The sequence below is a fragment of the Vanacampus margaritifer genome, chromosome 14, assembly GCF_051991255.1.
Source record: "Vanacampus margaritifer isolate UIUO_Vmar chromosome 14, RoL_Vmar_1.0, whole genome shotgun sequence".
NCBI classification, from domain to species: Eukaryota; Metazoa; Chordata; class Actinopteri; order Syngnathiformes; family Syngnathidae; genus Vanacampus; species Vanacampus margaritifer.
This window is the reverse complement of record NC_135445.1, coordinates 12,689,063-12,710,419: the sequence shown is the minus strand read 5'-3', so window position 1 is coordinate 12,710,419 and position 21,357 is coordinate 12,689,063. Positions and strand designations below refer to the sequence as shown.

Genomic DNA, 21,357 nt, shown 5'->3' with positions numbered 1-21,357 from the left:
TATGATTGAGCCCTATGAACTGCCTAGCAACAAGAGTCTACAAATGGGACCTTTAAACATTTTTTAAACGGTTATCATTAGCATTTCCACATAAAAGACAGAAATATATATATTCTGACTTCCAACGTGTTCGCATTTTACTCCTTCATAATTGGCGTGGCAAGCCAAAATTCAAAGCAAAACAATGCTGCCATCTACAGGGATCTGTTAGCCATTACAGTTGTTTACCAACATAAATTTCACATACAAACTGGATGAAACAGTTTTCCGCGCCATTATTTTGCTACGTCAAGGTACCTTTTTGCTATTTGGTTTCTTCGTGTAACCCAGTGGACCCAAGTCCCAATAACCATGCTGTGATGTGTTCTCGTCCAATCACCTTGTATTGGGTCCCGTGCTTTTTCCCCTTACCTGTGTGGCACGATTGGTTCCAGCGCCGGCAAGGGCGCCTCTGGTACGTTATAACCGCGGCGCCGCCGTTGCTTCCCTCAGCGCAGGTGCAGCCGTGAACAGCAGCGAGAGCCTCCCTCCGTCCTCGTCCATCAACGACATCTCGTCCATGTCCACCGACCAGACCCTGGCCTCAGACACCGACAGCAGCCTGGAGACCTCGGCGGGACCGCTGGGGTGCTGCAGGTGACTAGCCGCCTGCCTGCGCAACCCCGCCTTCTTCCGCCGCTGAGGGAGAAGAAGAAAGGCGAGAGGTCGGGGGGCGCTATCGGAAAAAACAAACTAAAATAGGAAAAATGTGAAACAATCAATAGGAGACAACCAAGCCTGCGCGTTGTCATTTTAAATAAAAAACTGCAGCGGTATTTAAAGTTATACTCTTATGTGGATGATCCTCTAGTTGCTTTGCTTATATTAGCCCACGTACAATATATTGCATACAAAAAGCAGCTTTGACTTGCATCTCCTTTAAACGTAAAAGCATCACACTCTGGCTGGCTGCTGCTCCCTCTGCCCCCCCCTTCAAATGACCCCAAAAGGCATTTATATGCTCCTGTCTTTGGACTCATCATGTGACCTCTCTGCTGTAATTCATCCAAAACAACTCTTAAAATGTGTGTGCGTGTTTATAAACACACCACGTCATGTAAATAATGTAAGTGTGTACAGCCGAAGGGTACATGGAGTGGGACGAACGGCCAGTATGCTGGAAGCTTCTTATTTTATTTTATTGATAAAATATCATTAATTTTTCCTTTTTTTTTTTTAACTTTATTTTACTACCCTATAAAACTTTTTTTTTATGCCAACCTGTGCCACACAATTGCCTTTTGTTTGATTAACAATCTGTCTTTTAATTTCATGATTTATATTTTCTAAATCAAATACATAAAAAATAATATTTTGGGGGGAATTGTAACAGGTTGACACAAAAAAAATCTGAATATTAAAATAAAGTCAAATAAAAATCTAGTTAAATTTAATTTAATTAAAATAAAATGACACTTTTTTTAATGCAATTTTTTTAATTCATTATTTTAGACTATTGATGCACCTTGCAAAGCTGAAATACTCCTGCCAGTTGCTGCACTTGTGCATGATTTCAGTTCACGTTTGCAAAAAAAAACATTGTGTATGCTTAAGCCAACTGCATATGTCTCACATCCACTAACATAACAACAGATGTTATTGTAGGTCTGGTCCAAACAAATAGAGCTTATATTGCTGTTGAAAAGTGTTTTTGCTTTATTGTTCCTTTCAATTGGGCCTGCTCCATGAGGCAATTCCATTCCCACCAAAACAGCCAATCACCACACTGCATGTAATTTATTGGGCGCAAAAGCAATGCTTTGATTCTCACGTTTCATGTCGTTTACTGTGCATACATTCTTGGAATGCAAGTAGCTTTACTGTATTTAATGCCTTTTCAAAGCGCTAATGATATGTAAAAGTAAAAATACATTCTGATGAGGATGTAGATAAATAATATTACTATTATTATTATAATGATGTTGCTGTTCAAACGTCGTTCAAAATATTGGTAAAACATAGTGTGTTTTCCCATAATGCCATTACCTCACGACAGTATGGAAGATTTTTAAGCTATATTTTACCAATACGTTCAAACGGACATTGATGGACGGAAGCACTAAAAGATACTGTAACCACTAACCCGGAAGTCTGCTAGCTTGCTAACAAACATACTAATATAATTAGAGCGCTTTTTCTGGCTTTGGCGGTGGTCTGCTCTGCATTCTAGTAATAATAATGGTCAGTAAAACAACAAATGTAATTGGACTGGACTATTACACAACATTGGATCTCTGACAACAGCCACTTTTTTCTTTTTTTCGGTAGCTGGCATTGGCGAGTGCCTTTCGGTGGTGACAAATAATACACTAGTGTTTCAAATTGCACGGCAACACATAACATGACTTATTGTTTGCCTTAAAACTAGTAAATAATTTCTAGAAACGTGAGGAAGAAAGTTTGGGTTAACAGCTATTTAAAAAAAAGAAAGAAAAGAAGCTCTTCATTGCTCACCTCGTGGCGTGGCTCAGCAACTAAACATTTTTCTTTTTATTATTTTTTTTTTCTTTTTCTTTAAAACGTTCGATGACAGCTGTTTAAATTAAGAAACAGGATCATTTACTTACCAGTTACCCCAGTTCCCCCTTAAAAAAAAAAAAAAGATGTCCGTTTTGACGTACACCTGCAGTACCTTGAAAGGCCTGCCAGAGAGTGCTGTCTCCAGAATAAGCTACAATACGGCTCGGTGTTGTGTTCAGGGTCCGGTCGGTCGGGGCATTTTTTCTCTCCAAACAGGGTGCAACTATCCACTATTACAAGGATTTTTTTCTCCCCCTCTTTGAGGCTGTTTGTTATGTACTTTGTTGTTGCACATTACGGGATATTTTTAAACCATTACACACTGTACCGTGACATTTTCTGGATCACTTTTATGTTTGTTTCTTTTAATTTCTTGAATGTAAATTTCTCACCATGTTGTTGTAACCACGCATTATTGGAGGTTTTTTTTGTTTTGCCAAAAGGAAATAAATGTAAAGTAAATGAAATAATTACACATAATGGAGCATTAGCGCATATTTAAGTAAGTAATTTAAAAAAGGGGGGTGGGGGGGGGGGTGCAGTAAGATATTATGATGGCACCTGATTGGTTGAGCTGCAACCAGCCTGTGTTACCAATCAGATTAATTAATCCCGCCCCCTCTTTCTCCCATCTGATTTGACGATTAACATGTCAATTTGAGATTTAAACGTCACGGCGCTTTTCAATGTGGTTAAATAAATCCGTTTTAAAATAAAAATAAAACAAAGATAATCAGATATAATAAAATACATGAAACATAAGAACATCATTAAAAATTAGAATATAATTAATTCAAACAATACAAAATAAAACAAATTCATTCAGTAAGTATTCACATACAAAATGTGAACCAAAGTTTTAATAAAGTCACATTTATTTATTACAAAAAATGTGATGTTTGAATTATTTATTTTACTTACTTTATATTAAAATATTTTGGGGCAACAACAACAAAAACACATCTCCATACAAGACAAGACATTTTGGGTCCTTGCTGGCTTGTCGGCACTGAATGTAAAAGTAGAAGCAAATCATTTGTCATCACTGTATGATTAGGGTGTATGTGTGTGTGAGTGCATGTGTGTGATTGAAATAAACCAGCAATTCAACACAATCTGAACTGAAAACGCAACTTTTTTTAAATCCTGTGTTGATTTTCTTTCCGACAACGAGATGTCACATGTGTTGACGTGTTGTCACACTGAAATGTAGAATGAAAGCAAATGGATCAGGGGTGGGGAACCTACGTCCTTGGGGCCATGTTCGGCCCTTTGAAAGCACTTGATCCGGGCAGCCATGCAAATGTAAAAACAAATCAAAACAACACGGTTCCCCAGCCCTGGTTTAAAGCAACGAGGGATCTTTCCATTTATTTATTTGTCACTTGAAAACATTTTCTGGACACGTGCTTTTGTTGTCATATTGTAAATAACAACAATCCAAGAATGCAATAAACCCAGATGCAGGGACGGCGACGAAAAGTTTTAACAAAGTTGATGACGTGATGTATAGGTCATCTGAATCAGGTGATGTTCTCCCATTTCCTTCTTTTACTTTATAACGTTTTCATCAAGCATTCAGTTGGATTGACAGTAAATGAGAAAAAAAAAAGTTTACTGCTGACGATCTCAAAAGCTTCGGGCAAATAAAAGTGTGAAACTATTGCAAAAGATAAAAAAAAAAAGAAAAGGAAAGATAAAAAAATGAGAGCTGTTACTCCAAACACATTTTAAAGGAACTGTGTATGTAAAAACAAAACAATAGTATGTAATGTATGTGATTGAAAATAAACAAAAGCTTTGATCTTGGACAAACGTGTGGTCTTCTGTGTTGAGTTTTGCCTATATATATATATATATATATATATATATATATATATATATATATATATATATATATATATATATATATATATATATATATATATATATATATATATATATATATATATATATGTTTTACGTAATAGTCTTCATTATTATTTTTATTTAAAATATTTGTATTGAAATTGTTTTTGTTTGAAAAAAAAAATACTCAGACAATGGCAATTCCCATTTGTTGAATGCATTTTTATTCATGTATAATCACTTCTTTAAGTATCAAGTATCACATGTGTGGATTATTCCACAAAAGTCCCAGACCGTTGCCTCTCACCATTACAAAAAAAAAAAAATCCTCTGGTGAGCAGGACACGCACAAGATGAAGTTTTACATGCCTCGGTAGGTGCTGCTGTTTTGGTTATCAACCCGATTCAAACAGGGCTACTTGAGTGAGGCAAATATACGTCTTAAGTAAGAGAAAAATACGGTATGGACTGTATATAGCGATGCTAACCTAGCATCGGGACACATCTTTCGCACCTGCAATGACCAGCAGCAGGTTTCAAACGTACCTTACAGTTGATTCGGTTTAACACATTTTTAGAGCAAAACAGTCCCTCGCGCACACCTTGCTACACACTTGCTGCTATTTTGTTTTTTGGTCATGAACCCGATGCGCACGGACAAGAACGAGGAAGTAAGTGCAAGCACATATACAGTGTGAACATTTACGTACATTTAAATAGCACATAGGCAATCATTTCTCTTCAAACACAAGATGTGCATTTCCTCTTACTTTTTGCTTTATGTACACGAGCGTAACGGACAACAAGGAGCAAGGATCAATGTTTCGTACGTAGCGCGTCACATAGCCTTTAAGAGTATTTAAATAGCGTTTTATTTACACTTAGTCTCACTCAGACGTCACCCCAGGCGACGTCATCATTTATATTATGCCCTAGTTATTAAATGACAACATTTCACCGTCACGTCCTGACTTCCGCTAGCGATACGTGGAGAAGAGTTGCTAACAGAGGCAGATAGGATGCTAACAGAGGGACAGGCTGCTAATGAAGGCAGAAGACGCTAAAGGGGAAGAGTTGCTAATAGGGACAGAATAGATCGAATCGGTAGGAATGGCTGTCAAAGGCAAGTGTGCCGATTCATTTTTGTCCATTAAATTGCCTTTGAAAAGTAGTTTGCTGTCTCACTCCACACTAGCGGCTAGCTGCTAACTCCTGTGAGTTGGCGTGATTAATTAGCCTACTAAATTAGCGATTGAAAATGATTTGGGGATGTGTTGTGTTGCGTTGGTAGCAACAGTTTGTGATGATATTATCAATATGTTTTTTGTTTTGACAATAAATATATAGAATATATACACATTTAAAATATAAAATAATTTGGGGTATAGTTGGTAGTTCCACTTTAAGTTCCGTAGAGGTCAGTAGTTGACAAACTAACTCACAATGCTAATGCTAAAAACAAAGAACAAGAATATATATATTTTTTTAAAGCTACGTATTGCTAGTTTTATGATTGTGATCTTAGCTAGCACATGTCCTGCCCCATTAGCATCTTCCAACCTCTCAGCCATTGTCCTTTCCAACTCCTTTTAGATCCAATTCAATTTTTTAGCAACATGCTAGCGGAAATGAAGACCCCTCAAATTTTTGCGCCGCAACCGGCAGCCAAATTTCACTCTGAGCCATCACAATAAATTCGAGTCTTTACGGGTGTTGGCCCCAGCCCACTTTCATTGTATCCAAATAGGGTTGCTGCGATCGGGCCGGCGGGGGTCCATGGCGGAGGCGGAGTTGCCGCCGGTGGCGGTGAGGTCGCTGAAGGTGGAGAAGAATTGCTCCATCTCCTTCTGCAGCATGTGATTGCGGCGCTCGGCGTCATCCTTGGCGCGCTCCGCGTTGCGTAGCTTGATCTCAGCCATGGTGTACTTCTTACGCTCCTGGTCCAGTTCTTCGTGCAGGCTCACCATCTCCGACTCCAGGTCCAGGTTGCGCTGCTCCAGGCTGCAAAAAGGAAAGAGGTTGCTTACACCGTTTGGTAGATGTTCGTGCTTTTTTTTTGTGTGTGTGGCTAAGACGAAACCGAAGATGACATTTTCATCTGTTGCCATGATTGGTCAAAACAAACATGCACAAGATCACCGCATCGTCCAATCAGCTTGAAGTATTGTGGAAATCACTGTGGAGCAGTCCCGGATTGATAATGTGAAGAGCTCCCTTGAGTGAATCACAATATCAATCTGGCTATTGCCAGTTTAGGGCCCAGGTATTTTTGAACAGGTATTTCCTTATCAGCATCTAAAAACTTCATTACAGTGGTCCCTTGCTACTTCGCAGTCCACTAGTGGATTCACTATATCGCGGATTTGTATTTGGGTCCAAAATTCCTATATTACGGGGTTTATCTTGGGTTGTACCTCGCTATATCGCAGATTTTTCAGAGATTATTATTGACGTGTATAGCCGTCAATGGCAGTGAATGAGTTAACCCTGGAGAAACCACGGGGTCAAATTTGGCCCCTATAAATTCTGCTACTCAAATAACCAATTTTTTTTTTACAAATTTAACTTCAAAAGTCCAGAGTGCCACTTCTGACCCCTGCATGGGGCCATCTAGTGGATGAATATTGCACTTACATGAGCCAGAGTGGTGGTGACAAGATGGCTGGCAACAAGCTGTTTTTGTTGAGCTGGAAATCAATCCAAACAAAACCATCTTCTCAGCAAACCATAAGATGGTGTTTTTTGTTAATCTATTTCATATCATGTTGCAGAATGCCTAGGAGTATGTTTTATATATATATTTTGATAAATTAGCAACTCTGAGCTAGTTCAAAAAACAAGGGTTAAAATTGAAAAAACATGTATTTTGGTGTTCATTGAACTTATAGCAGTCATTTAAGGGTTCTTGGGTTCTCCGGGGTTAATGATAAACCTTGTGGGGGGAAAGCAAAAAAATAAGAATTTGAAAGAAAAAGAAAGGGAACGATCTTTTCACGGCACTGTACAATCTCTCTCTCTTTTTTTTTTTTTCTTTGAGCTCATACGTTCACCTCTTTATCCTGGCCTCATAGTCGGACTTCTGCTTGAGCATCTCCTGCTTGAGACTGGCCACCAGGCTGTGCAGCGCGCTATGTCCTCCCGCTCCTCCTCCTCCGCTGTACTTGCTCCCGTGCTCGCCGCCGTTCCTCGCCGCCCCGTCCCCTCCCGTCGCCTCCCTGCTGCTGTCCCTGGCCTCATCCCCGCCCGACTCCCCGCCGCCACCGCCGCCGCCGCCGCCGCCGTCCTGGTTGGGGCCGTCCATGTCCTGGTAATGGCAGCCGTAGAAGTCCTGCTCGGGGCAGGTGGTGGTAGAGGAGCGGCAGGAGGTGGAGTTGTCCGGCAGGGAGATCTCGCAGGAGGACGTGGACCAGGTGGCGCTGTCCACGCTCTGCTTGTCCTCGCAGCTGCTGCTCAGACACGCCACGTGCTGCTGCAGGTTGTGATGGTTCAGGTGCACATTGTCATATGTGGACAGGCGGTTCTGGTTGCACGTTTGATCCCCGTTGGGGCAGTCACGCGGGCCTTTGTTTGCATCCCGTAACGTGACGCATCCGTTCGGTAACCAAAGTCCACCGCGGCCATTCAGGACCGCCGCCACCGCATCAGGGCCAGAGACTCCCATGCGGAGAACCCCGTTAGCGTTCCCGCCTCCCGTCACGCCGCTGGTTCCCATTTTTGTGCCTGAGCCCTTCAGCGTCCCGTTCCTGCGCCCTGGTAAGCTCCCGCCGCTCATCAAAATCTGACACTTGTCTAGGTTTGGATCCGAGGAGGGCGGCGAGGAGCTGAAAGATCCATTTGTGACGATCCCGCTTCCTTTACTGAACGCAGGGTTCTTTTTAACCGTGAGCGGCGGGCTCCGAGTATTGTCGAAGCATACCGGAATGTTCCGAGGGCTGGCGGAGCGCGGGGAGCCTCGGTCGTCCTCGTGCCGGCAAGGAGAGTCGGCCGCCTCCCAGACGCACTGGCGCACCGCCTGCACGTTGTTGTTCTCGACGTTCTGAGCCACCGCCGTCTGGGGCGCGGGTCGCCTCGGCAAGTCCACGCTGTTGTTGTTGGCGAGCTCCGGCGGGCCGGCGGGACTGTCCTCGTCCCGAGGGAAGAGCGTGTCTTGCCGGCCGATCAAAACCGCCATCAGCTGCTGGACCAGGACGGTTCCTGCCGACACGAGAACAATCAACTGTTTGGAACAGAAACTTCTGGAGCGCTTTCAATACGGACCTTCCATGATGGCAACCGGATCCTTGACCTTTGGCCAGAGGATGTTTGGCCCAAACACCGTGGCCAAGTTCTGCACGCTCATTTTATTCACTCCGGAATATGACTGGACTTCATCAAGAAATCTGCCAAATAAATGCAAACTTATAGACAGATTGATTTGTATAACATTATTAATATTCATTCTTAGATGGAAAAACGTTTGTAATACAATATATAATTTTCTCCTCATATGATTTTGTTTCCAAAATAAGACAAAGAGCAAGCAATTTTCAACACATTTCGATTTTTTAGTAATTTGTAAAATTAACACCCATGTGTGTGGACTGACCGATAATAAATATATTTTTTTGGGGGGGGGGGGATATGAAATTTGCCAAATTGTGACTTATGAGGTTTCGGCCCAATGGCAGTGAAATGTTGTTAAATGTTTTACTTTTAAATCCGTAATTAATTGTGAATAAAAGATGCTTGATGCTTTTTTTTCATTTATCATTTAAACATTTTTTTTTAAATAAATATTTCTTGACAATACTATGACTTTTTTTCCCTAAAAAAACAAAACCTTTATTCTTATCATTCTAATTTCAACTTTATTCTTGAAAAATACATTTTGCTTATTTATTATAGGCAAATTTTTCTAAACCAATTGAATTACTACTTTTTCTTTTACTTTGTTCTAGCATTGTGGGGGGTTTTCCATTTAAAAAACAACTTAGGCTATACCTAATTTTAATGTAATTTATTTATTTTAAATTTCCTGTCCTAATATTCTCTAGACCGAAAACTTTATTTTTTAAAGTTTAAGACCCCCCCTCCGTGTAATTGGAGATGACTTTTTATATCCATTTTTTTTTTAAATCTAATTTTGTAATTTGTTTCTCATATTATTATTTGTTTTCCCTAAAAAAAAAAACTTTAGCTATTTTCCTCATTACATTTATTATTATTACATAATACATAATTACATTACATTTTTGTCTGTTTTTGCATTACTTCTTTTTAAGAACGAATTAAAACTTTATTCTTGTATATTATGACATTTCCCCACATATTTTATGTAAAAAAATAATAATCCCCTCATAGTATGATTTTTTTCCCTTAAAACTACAAAAGTAGTTTTATATTATAAATATTCTAGTATTTTCATTTCTGTATTATTGTGATTTCTTCCTTTATATTTTTAGTATTTCAACACCCACGTAAGATTCCTAAATTATAATATAAGTAATAATATAAGTCATATTCCTAAATATTCTCATCATAGTGGGTACCTGCAGATATACTTGAGAAGGTTGTAGTTGACTGGAGGCAAACCTTCTACAAGCTTTCTCAGCTCCTTCATACCCTGCCGATCATAAAAAGCACAACTCCCTCACGTCGCTATAATATCTGGCTGCAAAGCATCACCTCAAGAGCATCCATCTCACCGTGTCGTCCTGCACGCCGAGTAGCTTGGCGCAGGCCAGGAAGTCGTCGTACTTGTGGAAAGGCACGACGGGCTCGGGGAGTTCTCGCAGGTAGAGCTTGAGCAGCGACGCTACCGTGTGCACGTCTGTGTTACTGCAAAGACAAAATGGATGAAGTTGAAACACTGATGCAAGTGAAGCTGTGCAATTATGTGATATCAATGAATATATTTGACATTAAGCATGTTATATATGTCAAGTGACTTTTTCTATTTATGGTGTGAGAGAGCTTGTTGGGATAAGGGAGGTGTTGTTTACTGTTGGTCACATGCCAAAAGAAGCCCACCAGTCAAATAGAGGCTTCTCTCCGCAGTCAAAGGCCTCCTGCAGCTCTTTGACCAGGTTGGCCTGCCCGGGGAGTCTGAATAGACCCTCCTCACAAAGCCCCCGCTGCCGGATGAAGTCGGCGCACTGCTCCACCAGCATGGGCGCCATCTTGTTCCCATAGCGACGCTCGTACCGCACTGTCTCCTCCAACTTCTGGCCAAAGATCCCTGCAGCAGCCCAAAAACCCAATAGCCAGATACATCAAATAAATCGATAACATTTTTAAAAGTACAATTAGAAAACAATAAAAATGTACTGCATTGCAGTGGATTAATTTTCGTATGCCATTGGAATCCAGTGGAAAAAGATGATTTACTTGTATCAGGGAACTCTTTCTCTTTCTTTCTAATATTTAATTAATATTCAATAAGATGTAAAAGCCTAATCTTTACCCAGTGATTCAATTATCATATCACAATGAGTCATATCATTGTCCTTATTACTGAAAAAGTGCCAACTCCACAAATATGGCGGGCAGAATTGGCTGGAATTTTGCCCCCCCCCCAAAAAAAAACATTAAGGCCTGGCATTGTCATAAATGTAATCAATAAAATCATTCGAAAGCAAGGAAGAATTAATAAAAATTGAAAATAAACTTTAAAAAAAATGTATTTAAAAAAATACTCCAATAAATGTGTAGAGATAAACGTGCCCAATAATAACCATTATGGTGCCATGAATTCTGCCTAGCAACATGTCAAAGATTTGATTTTTATTTACAAAAATGTTGCTGGGAAATTAATAAGACCAAAAAATAAAAAAGCAGATAGTACAGGGTACTGTAGTTTTTCTATTCCCCCTACTGACCCCCCCCCCCCCCCAACCCCACACACACCTAACTTCCAACAAAACCTAATTGGATCAATCTGTCGAACTTTGACACAAAGGCAACACTAAATGTTTTCTTATGGTAACACAGCTGACACCTCACACGATGTCTTCTTGTTGTACTCACCCCTCTTGAAGCTGACACACTTTATCAATTTGAGTAGGAAGCGCTTGTTTAGAAATTTACCGTAAGACAACACACTAAATGTGCTTGAATTAAAGTGGCAGCATTCCACCATTTTACCTACAAAAATGTTTTGAAAACAAAGTCCATGAAAGTCAAAATGTGGCACAAAAAAATAAATAAATCCCAAGGAATACTTAGTGCAAGTCCATCTGACGGAATGGTGAGGACTGTTTTTGAGCAGAAAAGAAAAAGGAGGTCATCCTTGCAGACGGTCTAGTCATGAGTCTGGAAAGGTTTCGCCAAGTCATGTGACGCCCGTGTGAGTGTGTGAACACAGCACAAATATATGATTCATACAATCTAAATGTGTGAAATTACATTTTGATACACAAGTTCAAGATCATCAACTGCTGAGCCTGTATAAAGTCAGTCGCTAAGCAAAACAGCAGCACCTACCAAGGCATGTAAACAGTCTCTTGATGAATTAATGATGTGGGGAGACTTGCCACATTTTGTAAACATGAGTAACATTGTTCAATATTATACCCCAAAAAATGTTCCTCAACATTGCAATTGGTATTTTTTTGGCAAAACCTATTTTCTACTTTTACCATACATTAATATAATTATCTACAAAAAACTGAGCCTTATTGAGCTCAGTCGCTAACCAAGTCAGCAGCACATTTTGAGGACAGTCTCCACAAAGTGTGGAGTTTTGCAGCATGTTTTCATAAAACAAGTTCCTGCATCGCAATAAAGCTGATTTTGTGATGCGGAAAGTAACAAAAATTAGGGTTCCACTCTCAAACATGTGGTCGTTCCACAAAGTTGTGCGCATCTGGAATTATGTACAGCGGAACTATTGGAAAGTATTACTTCTCTCCATTCTGATGGTTTCGCTGTAAAAAATACATTCTGATACAAAAGACGTGGACCTCTTTAGAAAGTTCACCAACTGCCAAGCCCATTTGAACTCAGTTGTTAACCAAAACAGTAGGCCCTATCAAGGCAAATAAACAGCCTCTCCGATGAAGGGCAGAGTCTTACCACATGTTGTAAACAAGTTTCCTGTGCAGCCTTAAAGATGATCTGACGTTATGTGAACCTAGTAAACTTTCAAATGTGGCCTCTCCACAACGTCGCGTTTGCTCCACCCAGTCTGCATCCGTTCTTGCCCTCTTTTTTTTTTCTCTTTTACGAAATTGTCCTATGTGTATAAATAAAGGCTTTCCATCATCTGCAGTCGAGTAAATAAATGCCTCCCTGGGCCGCTATTGCAGTACAGTATAGCGCTTAAAAGTTACATTACGAGGCATTGCTGTGTTTTAATTTGACGGCCGCTTCCAAAAACACCGCTAAGCAAAGCCCAATGTTCAAAGTTAACATGCAAACGTTCCCAAAGGACAACCCGACCGCTAATTACCGTGCAGTAAATCTGGAAGGATCCACAAGGAGAGGCCACGGCAGCACATCCCAGAAAGTCTAAATTCAGACCGCAAGCTGGCCCACGATCCGACACGACATGACGGCCAAGCCCCGTTATCAGTCGCTCCCAATCGCCCCTGAGCGGCCAATCGGGCCTCCATCCGCTGCTGCAGCATAATGTCAAAGGCCCTGAATGTGTGTGTATAATGTGCGTGGGGGGGGGTGGCGGAGGAAGGCCACGTTTCGAGTGGCATCTCGGACAAATGGCTCGTCCCTTTCAAGAGCAGTCAACTGTGATAGACGTCAAAGTCCAAACTGAGGGGCCAACGCGGACCCCTGTGTTCACGAGGTCCGCCTACGCAAGCGGCACGTGTGCCCCGCAACAAGCCCTTCATCAACACGCCAGAGTAAAACTTTACTGTAAAAGTTACGCTTGCACGAATCCATCCAATGCAAGGCAGGAAAACTTATATATAAAAAGTCTACACACCCCTGCCCAAATGTCAGGCTTATGTGATATAAACAATGAGAACGTGGCAATTTTTTTTTAAAAAACCTTTTCCATGATTAATATAACCTACAACCTGTAGATCTCAATTGTGAAAAAAACACACAAAAAAAATGAACGATGGTGCGGCTATGCTCATAATTACCCAATCACATTCAGCACAGTCTACACACACCAGTCACCATTTAAAGTGCCACTCATTAATTCAAAATAAAGATGTTCTAGTTGGCTCTCTCTCTTTTTTTGGACAGGTTATACATGTTTTCATAGATGGTGGAAAAAGTCTTGAAACAACTTATCTTGGCCTCACTTTTATATACAGTCGACCCCCACATACTTGCGATTCGGCACTTGCAGATTCACATTTTCACAGATTTTTTTTCATTTTTTTCCTATCATATACATACTTTTTTAGATTTTCTTTTTTTTTTTATTGAAAAAAATATTGGAAGAAATATAAACAAATCAAAATAGATAAATAATACAAAAAATATATAACAATACATTGAATAATAAAATATAAAATTAAAATAATTTATATTATATTCTGTACAATAAACAATTAGATCATTTAAAAATTCTGTCTGTATACACCTACTCAAACATCATATTTTTTTGTGAATATTGAATAATGTAAAATCTAAATGTAAAAAAATATGGGTAAATATATAACACATAGAAAACAAAAAAATAGTAAATAATTTCACATTTAATTAATATTAATCTATTTACAGTTTATACATTTTCAAGGGAATATTCCACATTATACAAATTTAAATTATTAATTAAAATTAATGAATTAAAATTTCTATTCATTATTATTGTCTGAATGTATTATTTGTAATGACAATGATAATGCTGCTACTTCTCAACCAATTGGAAATTGGTGCACTGTTTGTTTTGTTTTTTTCGGTCAGTCATTGGTTGTATAGAGCAAATGACAGCATATCTGTATACTGACCTCCACCAAAAGGTGCCCAGATGACCCTGCGGATGGTCTTCACCCAATCTTCCATGTCATTCTGGGTACTGGCCATAAGGAGGTAGGTCTCATGGTTGGTTGTCATCCGCTCTCTGTCTCCCCCTGTTGTCGAAAACAGTGGGGAAAATGAAAGTGCCGCAGCAGATCCAACTATCTTTGAAACCTTTATTTTGTTTTTATTACAGAGACTTTTTTTTCTCATTAATGTGTCTCAAATCTTATTGTGGTGGTGGAGTAATTTCTTTTGTGTGTGTCGAATTTGTTCACAATGTAAAACAGTACTCTTGTTACGTGTGATCATAGCTTGCGCAAACAGCAACTGCCTATTCCAGATGTGCATGCTAATACGAAGCCAACCCAGCTGCACTGAGTGGTCTTTAACTTCCACGCCCTCGCCCCAGAACAGGTGGGACGCAACAAAAAGCTCACAAGTACCTTTGTGGCTGTTACACTTATACCGATCCCGTCCAGCAGGGACATGCACCTTCAGGATGATGATAGCTAGCTTTCATGCTAACAATAGTGCGAATGTGGCTGCTCCAGTTAGATACCATGTGTTGTTGGACTGCTACTTGGAAATGTCTATTTTAGCACAAAATCTGGAATGTTCACCTGCTTGAAAAATGCACCTAACACATAACTGCACGTTTGTTTGTTTTTTGGCAAAAATAAAACTAGCACAACAACCACAATGTGTCCCATAGATTTTCATATGTTCCATGTCACAGCTTTCTATATATATATAAAAAATAATAATAATGAAAAGAAAATTTTGAATGAGGTAAAAAAAAAAAAAAAAAGATGCTTTAAAAATGTATATTTTATTTTAGGTTTTTATCAAAAGTGACAAAGTCCGAAGTCTGTCAATGTAACATGAATTTATTTTAGGTGGACGTTCTTACTCTTTGACATGAAAACATAAATTTGTCAAAATTTAATAAAACATAATATACAATTTTTTGGGGGGCTAAGGTTGAATTTTAAGTACTGTTACAACTACATCTGAATAAAAGTGTTACAGATTATTATTATTATTATAGAATCTAACACTAAGTCAAGAATGTTCCCACAGCACTACAACATTAAAAAGATTAATACAAAAAAGGAGGATAATTCATGGCAGTCGGCTGTCATCCAAAAAAAAACGAGGTGATAAATGCTGCTTAGCCAAAAATAAAACATTTGGATGAACTCAGCATGTGAGTTTGCCAAGCAGACACAACTATAACTATGTAAATAAAACAATCTGAGGGAACGTGTAAGACTTGCAATTGTCTGAACCTAGAGAACTTAATAGAAAAAATAGGTAGGAATTGGCCTTATGGAAAGTGTTTAATAAATCTGTATAATATATGAGATTAACTTTTTCAATTAATCAACGGAAATGAACTTTTCTACCACATTCACTGAGATGCACCTCCACAAACGTCTCTACAAAACGTCCCTCACAAGGTCAAGTCAAATGACAGTCCTCACTCAGGACAACCGGTTTGGGGATGAAAAGAAACAACAATAAATAAATACCATTCATTACAGAGCAATAGAGAAAATGCACATCAATCACCAGTGACATGATATGAAGGACCCAACATCACCTGATGGTGAAGACAGTAACTGAGACAATCCATACAAAGGCAAACTAGGAACGGTCGGATGTACCACTTCCATGCCTTCACCGGGTAATCCGGTGAGGGTTTAGTCAAGAGACTAAAGTCTTTAAAGAGAATCCTTAACTTGAGCACGGTGGCTCTGCACTGAGGAATGAGCACAGCTGAGAGGGTGTGAAAGAGAAAGGCAAGGAGGCGAGGTTTGTAGAGGGGGTTGGTGAGCACACACACACGCACGCCTCCCTTTAGCACAGTAACGGGAACAATGGGAAGATCTCGGCCGCGACCCCATCGGCAAACAGGGAAGGCCCATTCACATCCAAACACACGCTTAAACATTATGTCATTATGCCAGTTTCGTTCAATGATTCATCAATCTTTTGTCCTGTAGCACATTTCTAACTTTTTCCCTTTAAAAAATGTGTTTGTATATTTAAGACCTTTTAAATCTTAAAAACATATATTTTTGTAATTTATTTTATATTTGACATTTTCAAATCCAAAGTTGTGACAATGAAAGCATTTTAACTTGGGAAGGCAGAAAGTTTACACACTACACTCACACTGACTATTTTTACATGCGGTCAATAACAGTTTCAAAACCCAATTGTTGGCAATATTCAGGTTTTGAAAGGGCATGTAAACATGCGCAAAAACCCGAATATGCACTAAACTCATTCAAATCCAAAAAACATATAAATAATGTTTTTAAATACTTTGTCCTGCACTCCCAAAAACGTATTTATACGTTGTTGTTTTCAATGCTAGAGAATACAGAAGGCTTTGATACAGATTCTGACATGAAGAGGTCGCTTAAACTAATGGTAGTTATTACAAAAAACGGCCAACAGGTGGCAGCAAGCTCTTTTTCTCATTGTTTTCAACAGGTTTGTGAATAATGATGAAACTAAATGATGAAGCTATATTCTAATGCTAATATTCTGCAAAACGGAAACAGATAGAAATATACTTTTTTCCTGATGAAAGAAGAGACTCAAATCCTTTTTTTTTGGTAGTTTATGTGGTTTTTTTATAGCAATAGAATGGAATATTCTGTGGACCTTGCAAAATAAGTCAGTCAAAATCCAGTAAAACAGCCTGGAGCAAAGGGGGTTGCTTCAGTGAAAATGGCTGGGAGTGAATGAGTTAAAAACCTGAATAAGACCCCTGGGTTACCCCTTTTTTTAAGGCTTGGTAATATAAATACATATTGGGGTACCTCTGAATGTAAATTTGTTTTGTGTTCTGCACATGGGTCTGAAACACTTGTATGCATGGTGGCCATTTTACGTTGCCACTCGCTAACAAGCCTAAGTTCAATAAATTGATTTCTCCGCTACGTTTTCACGCCATTTTTTGGCCTCTACGGGAAAAATGCCACAGCATGTATACATGCACGCATACAGTATATGTGTGTATATAAGTCTAGGCGTCTTGAGTACAACCCACCGGAAATACACAAGCAGAGGTAAACAAAAATGGCGAAACATGACGACGTAGGACAGAATCCTACTTTTGTAACGAGACGGAAACCGACTAAAGTCGTTTATTGACCATAGGAAGTTAAAGGCGGAAATGACATTGTGTAACGGCGTTGTTTGTGCGCTGCTGTTTAGATCGGAATATGTACGCGGGAGTTACTCTGTCCGCTCATGCAGGTTATCCCAAATGTTTCAGAAACCGGAATTTCAACGTGAACACGAATATTGACTGAATGTAAACGTAGTCATTGTGTGATGTCTGTACCTCATCCTCGTTCGTGCTTCTGGGTGTCCCGCTTCTATCATCGTGGGACATTTCTTCCCATCTACTACTAGACTCCCCTTTCACCCGACCCCCCCCCCCCCCCCCCCCAGGTGGATGGTATCAGTGGTTGACAATGTCGCTATCAAGGCAACATTACCTGAGTCCCGAAAGACGCTGTCTGCCGGAGAACACAGACGCCCATACAGCCACAATGGCTATCCATTACCATCTGATGCTCAATGAGTAACAACAAGGGGAGAAGAGAGGGGTCTGCTTGACTGACTCCGTCTAAAGGGTAAAGATGCGATCATGGCACCAAGAAATGTGGAATAATGATCTTTTCTGGCAAACATGAAATCCAAGCTTGAAATCTACCACTGTGGTTTTCCTACTTTTGCAGCTGCAGGACACGCAGAGGGGGGTGGGAGGGATGAGGGGGTCATCACGTTCAAGGGTGGTCACCAGGCTGTCCGGGTTCTGTTTTCATGCCGGGAAAATAACAGACTGTGTGTGTGTGTTCTGCCAAGGCTGCTGTAAATACACTATTATGTAAGCGCAATTCAGCGCAACTTCAGCAATAGGAACTGTCTGGTCGGAAGCTTGTGAGGGAATCAGATGACTAGATACAGACACTCAAAAGTGGGGGTGTTATTATTTTGTCTTTTTTAAAAGCATCATCCTTTCCTTTGCCAGTTAGCTTGTTTGTTAGCAGTATTACACTAAAATTGATGTGGATTTGGGGTGAACTCATAATTATTTTGATTCAGTCACTATGAAAAATTGTGGATTTTGCATCACTAACAGCATAGTCCCTCTCTTGTGGCTCCTTGTGGATCTCTTAAATTTTAATTTTTACATTTTCTTTATTTGTTATGTAAATAGTTATATAAATTAATTAATGATTTCGATTTTAAAAAAAGAACAATTAAAGATTCAGAAAATGTGAACGAGTCCAAATTTGTAAATTAAATAGGTAGATGAAAAGTTTGTTAAAAATTACCCAAAAAGTGACTGTAATATGTCCAAAATGAAGAGAAAAAGCAGACATTTAAATTGACCATAAAATGTCTTAAGAATTGCCAAAAATGGCAGAGAATTGAATAAAAAGACAGAAAAGTAAACGTTCAAAAAGTAGCCATAAAATGTTCTAAAACAAAAGAAGACATCCCGAAAAGTACCATAAAATGTCAGAAAATTTATATGAGAAAAGGCAGGAAAGAAAATGCTCAAAAAGTAACCATAAAATGTCCAAATAAAAAAGAGGAAATCCCAAAAATGACCAGAAAATGTCCACAAAATTGCCAAAAAATGTCAGAAAATTGATAGCAAAAAAAGGCCTAAATATTGTCAAAAAAATAGCCATAAAATGTCAGAAAAAAATTTGAGAGTCAGAAAATGACCATAATATGTCCATAAAATTGCAAACAATGTCAGAAATTTGACAGAAAGGCCGAAAAGTCTAAAAATGTATGTTTTTCCTTCATCACAATCTTCAAATGTTTCGTGGCTCCAGACACATTTTTGGGTGATTTATTTGGCCTAAAATTGCTCTTTTTCTAGGAAAGATTGCTGACCCCGAGGTTAAATCCTGTTAGGAGAACCTAAATGACCATATAAGGGTTTTGGCAGATGGTTGTCAGCTGCTATCACTTGAACAGAAGCGATCCAAACATTTAATTGGAAGCTTCTTGGAAGGAGTGGCACATGCTAGTGCAACAGCGAAAACCGCAATTGTCCTCACCAGAGATCTCTTAAAAGGACGAACGAGTAAGTATTTTCATCCCACAGAGGCGTGTAATGTTGTGGCAGACACTCCTTTGTACTCACAGTACACATCATTCAAGGACAAAAGTTTGTCTTGTGTGTATGTATTCAGTAGTATACTGTATGTACAGAAATCATGCTAAAATATATATACATGGTTGGAAATAAGATTGCTTCAATCATGAATGGAAATACTGAAAAACTAGAATAAAACCTAAAAATGTGTTGCTGGGTAAACTGTCATCAGTGTTAATTCGACAAATATGTCAGCAGCCCAGCGTGTGAGGTGAACCCGCATCCCGAAGACGAGGAGCAGACACGTCGCTTACTAATACGTGCTAATATCACCTTTCAGCACTGATGACAGCCCTGGGCCAGATGCACACCTGCACTCCCCAAAGCCAAAATTGGTAGTCTGAGCCTCTTTTTGAAAGCCCTTTGAAGCCTTTTTTTTTTTTTTTTTTAAAGAAAAGGTCCCACAACCTCCTGATTTATTGTGACAAATTGTTGCACATCAGCACACCAGCTGAATCCCCCCTCGTGAGAAACTAAAAGATTAGCAGTAAAGGGAGGAGGCCGAGTGCATGATCAATTTCACACAGTTTTGTTGAGTAATGACTTAAGTCCGGCAACTTGACGGGGGCTGTAAATCAACATTTTCATCTGCTGGATTGACATCAGCTACTAAAGAGCCTGTCAAGAAGGCACATTATTGTGATAGAAAGAGAGATAAATCTAACATTCATTACTCAGTAGGCCCCATCGCTTCATATTGCCACATAGTGAGTGACACGTGGACAGAGCAGCGCAGATAGATTCGACAGTGAGACCTGCGTCTGCATCTTTCAGCATCATTTTTGAGAGTTAAATTTTGGCTTAAGCGCAAAATACAACCCCTGTCTGTGCTGCCGCGTCACATCCTTGTTGTTTTCTTTGACAAAGCCGACCAAAGCGGTGCTGGCTAGATCAGAGCAGGGGAAAAAAATGGGTCACCGGCGGGTGATAATCAGAATGCAGACAGTAATGCCAGCAGCTCTTCGCTAGGCTAGACGCTAGGCTACACGCTAGCTCGAATTTCACTTTGGGAACTATCATGCTACCTGCGTTTAGGTCTTCTCGCGGTGCCCAAAATAATAATAAAAAAGTACTTCAACCAATTTCTTAACTCAAGATCAGGATCTCTAGCCTGTCAGGTGGTCAAATGGATGGAAGTTGCATCGATCAATTTTGCACACTTGATAAAACAAAGTAACTCAATTAATGTAATTGGCATAATTCTTTAATTTATGAACATGAGCACCTTTGTTTTAAAATAAGCTCCTCGTCTCTTCAGCATGAACTGTAATCTGCCTCTAGCAAAGTGACACGAGAGCCAGTTGGATGTTTTTGTTTAGTTTTTTCCAACTCATGTTTGATTTTTAGTCCTTGGGCAAGACTTCTTAAAGCTGCATACTTGGACTACAAACACACTCGAGTGGCATTCAAACCACATGTGTGGTTTAGGAGCTTCAAGTTGCAAACTGCTGTGATGAGCAACTCCTTCATGTTATTTTAAGACACAGAAAATGAATGAAAGACTTCGCAAACAAGAGCGCAGACAACTCACAATGTCTCCTCCACTCAACACAGGAGAGCCTCAGGGCAGTTTGCTAAGCCCCTTGATGTTCATGGTGTGCATACAAAAGTGTAGCACCTTGACCTGGAGAGAACCCGTCACATGGAAAGAGAGAGTCTTTGGAATTTTGGAGAGATAGTGAGGCTCCAAAACATTGACACAGACAATACTGGGAGCATTAGCTCACTAGTTTAGCGACCAGATTGTAGAAATTTAAGGTCTAGATACACCAATCCGACATCGGCCAAAAGTGACCGACGCCTACCCCCGCACGTCTCGTAGAAAAATGACATAAATA

At 39.6% G+C, this 21,357-nt stretch overlaps 2 protein-coding genes across 14 annotated transcripts in view; one reads left to right on the top strand and one right to left on the bottom strand.

Moving 5' to 3' along the window:
• mapk10 (mitogen-activated protein kinase 10) overlaps positions 1-4,357 on the top strand; it is a 31,345-nt gene extending 26,988 nt beyond the window's left edge. For 5 of the 9 annotated variants that reach the window (XM_077585962.1, XM_077585953.1, XM_077585952.1 and 2 more), the window contains one exon: positions 498-4,357. In XM_077585962.1, the coding sequence (XP_077442088.1) occupies positions 498-640 (143 nt within the window). In that variant the 3' untranslated portion in view covers positions 641-4,357. Of the gene's footprint in view, positions 1-492 lie in introns of all 9 variants that reach the window. The other 4 variants (XM_077585961.1, XM_077585957.1, XM_077585956.1 and 1 more) reach the window with 3 other exon arrangements.
• Positions 4,358-4,608: 251 nt separating this feature from the next.
• Positions 4,609-21,357, bottom strand: part of arhgap24 (Rho GTPase activating protein 24) — a 56,488-nt gene continuing 39,739 nt past the window's right edge. For 3 of the 5 annotated variants that reach the window (XM_077585449.1, XM_077585450.1, XM_077585452.1), the window contains 7 exons: positions 14,307-14,429; positions 10,417-10,624; positions 10,092-10,224; positions 9,936-10,009; positions 8,665-8,786; positions 7,458-8,601; positions 4,609-6,408 (listed from right to left, as the gene is read on the bottom strand). In XM_077585449.1, coding sequence (XP_077441575.1) covers positions 6,138-6,408; positions 7,458-8,601; positions 8,665-8,786; positions 9,936-10,009; positions 10,092-10,224; positions 10,417-10,624; positions 14,307-14,429 — 2,075 coding nt within the window. In that variant the 3' untranslated portion in view covers positions 4,609-6,137. Of the gene's footprint in view, positions 6,409-7,457; positions 8,602-8,664; positions 8,787-9,935; positions 10,010-10,091; positions 10,225-10,416; positions 10,625-12,835; positions 12,846-14,306; positions 14,430-15,922; positions 16,072-21,357 lie in introns of those variants that run through there. The other 2 variants (XM_077585451.1, XM_077585453.1) reach the window with 2 other exon arrangements.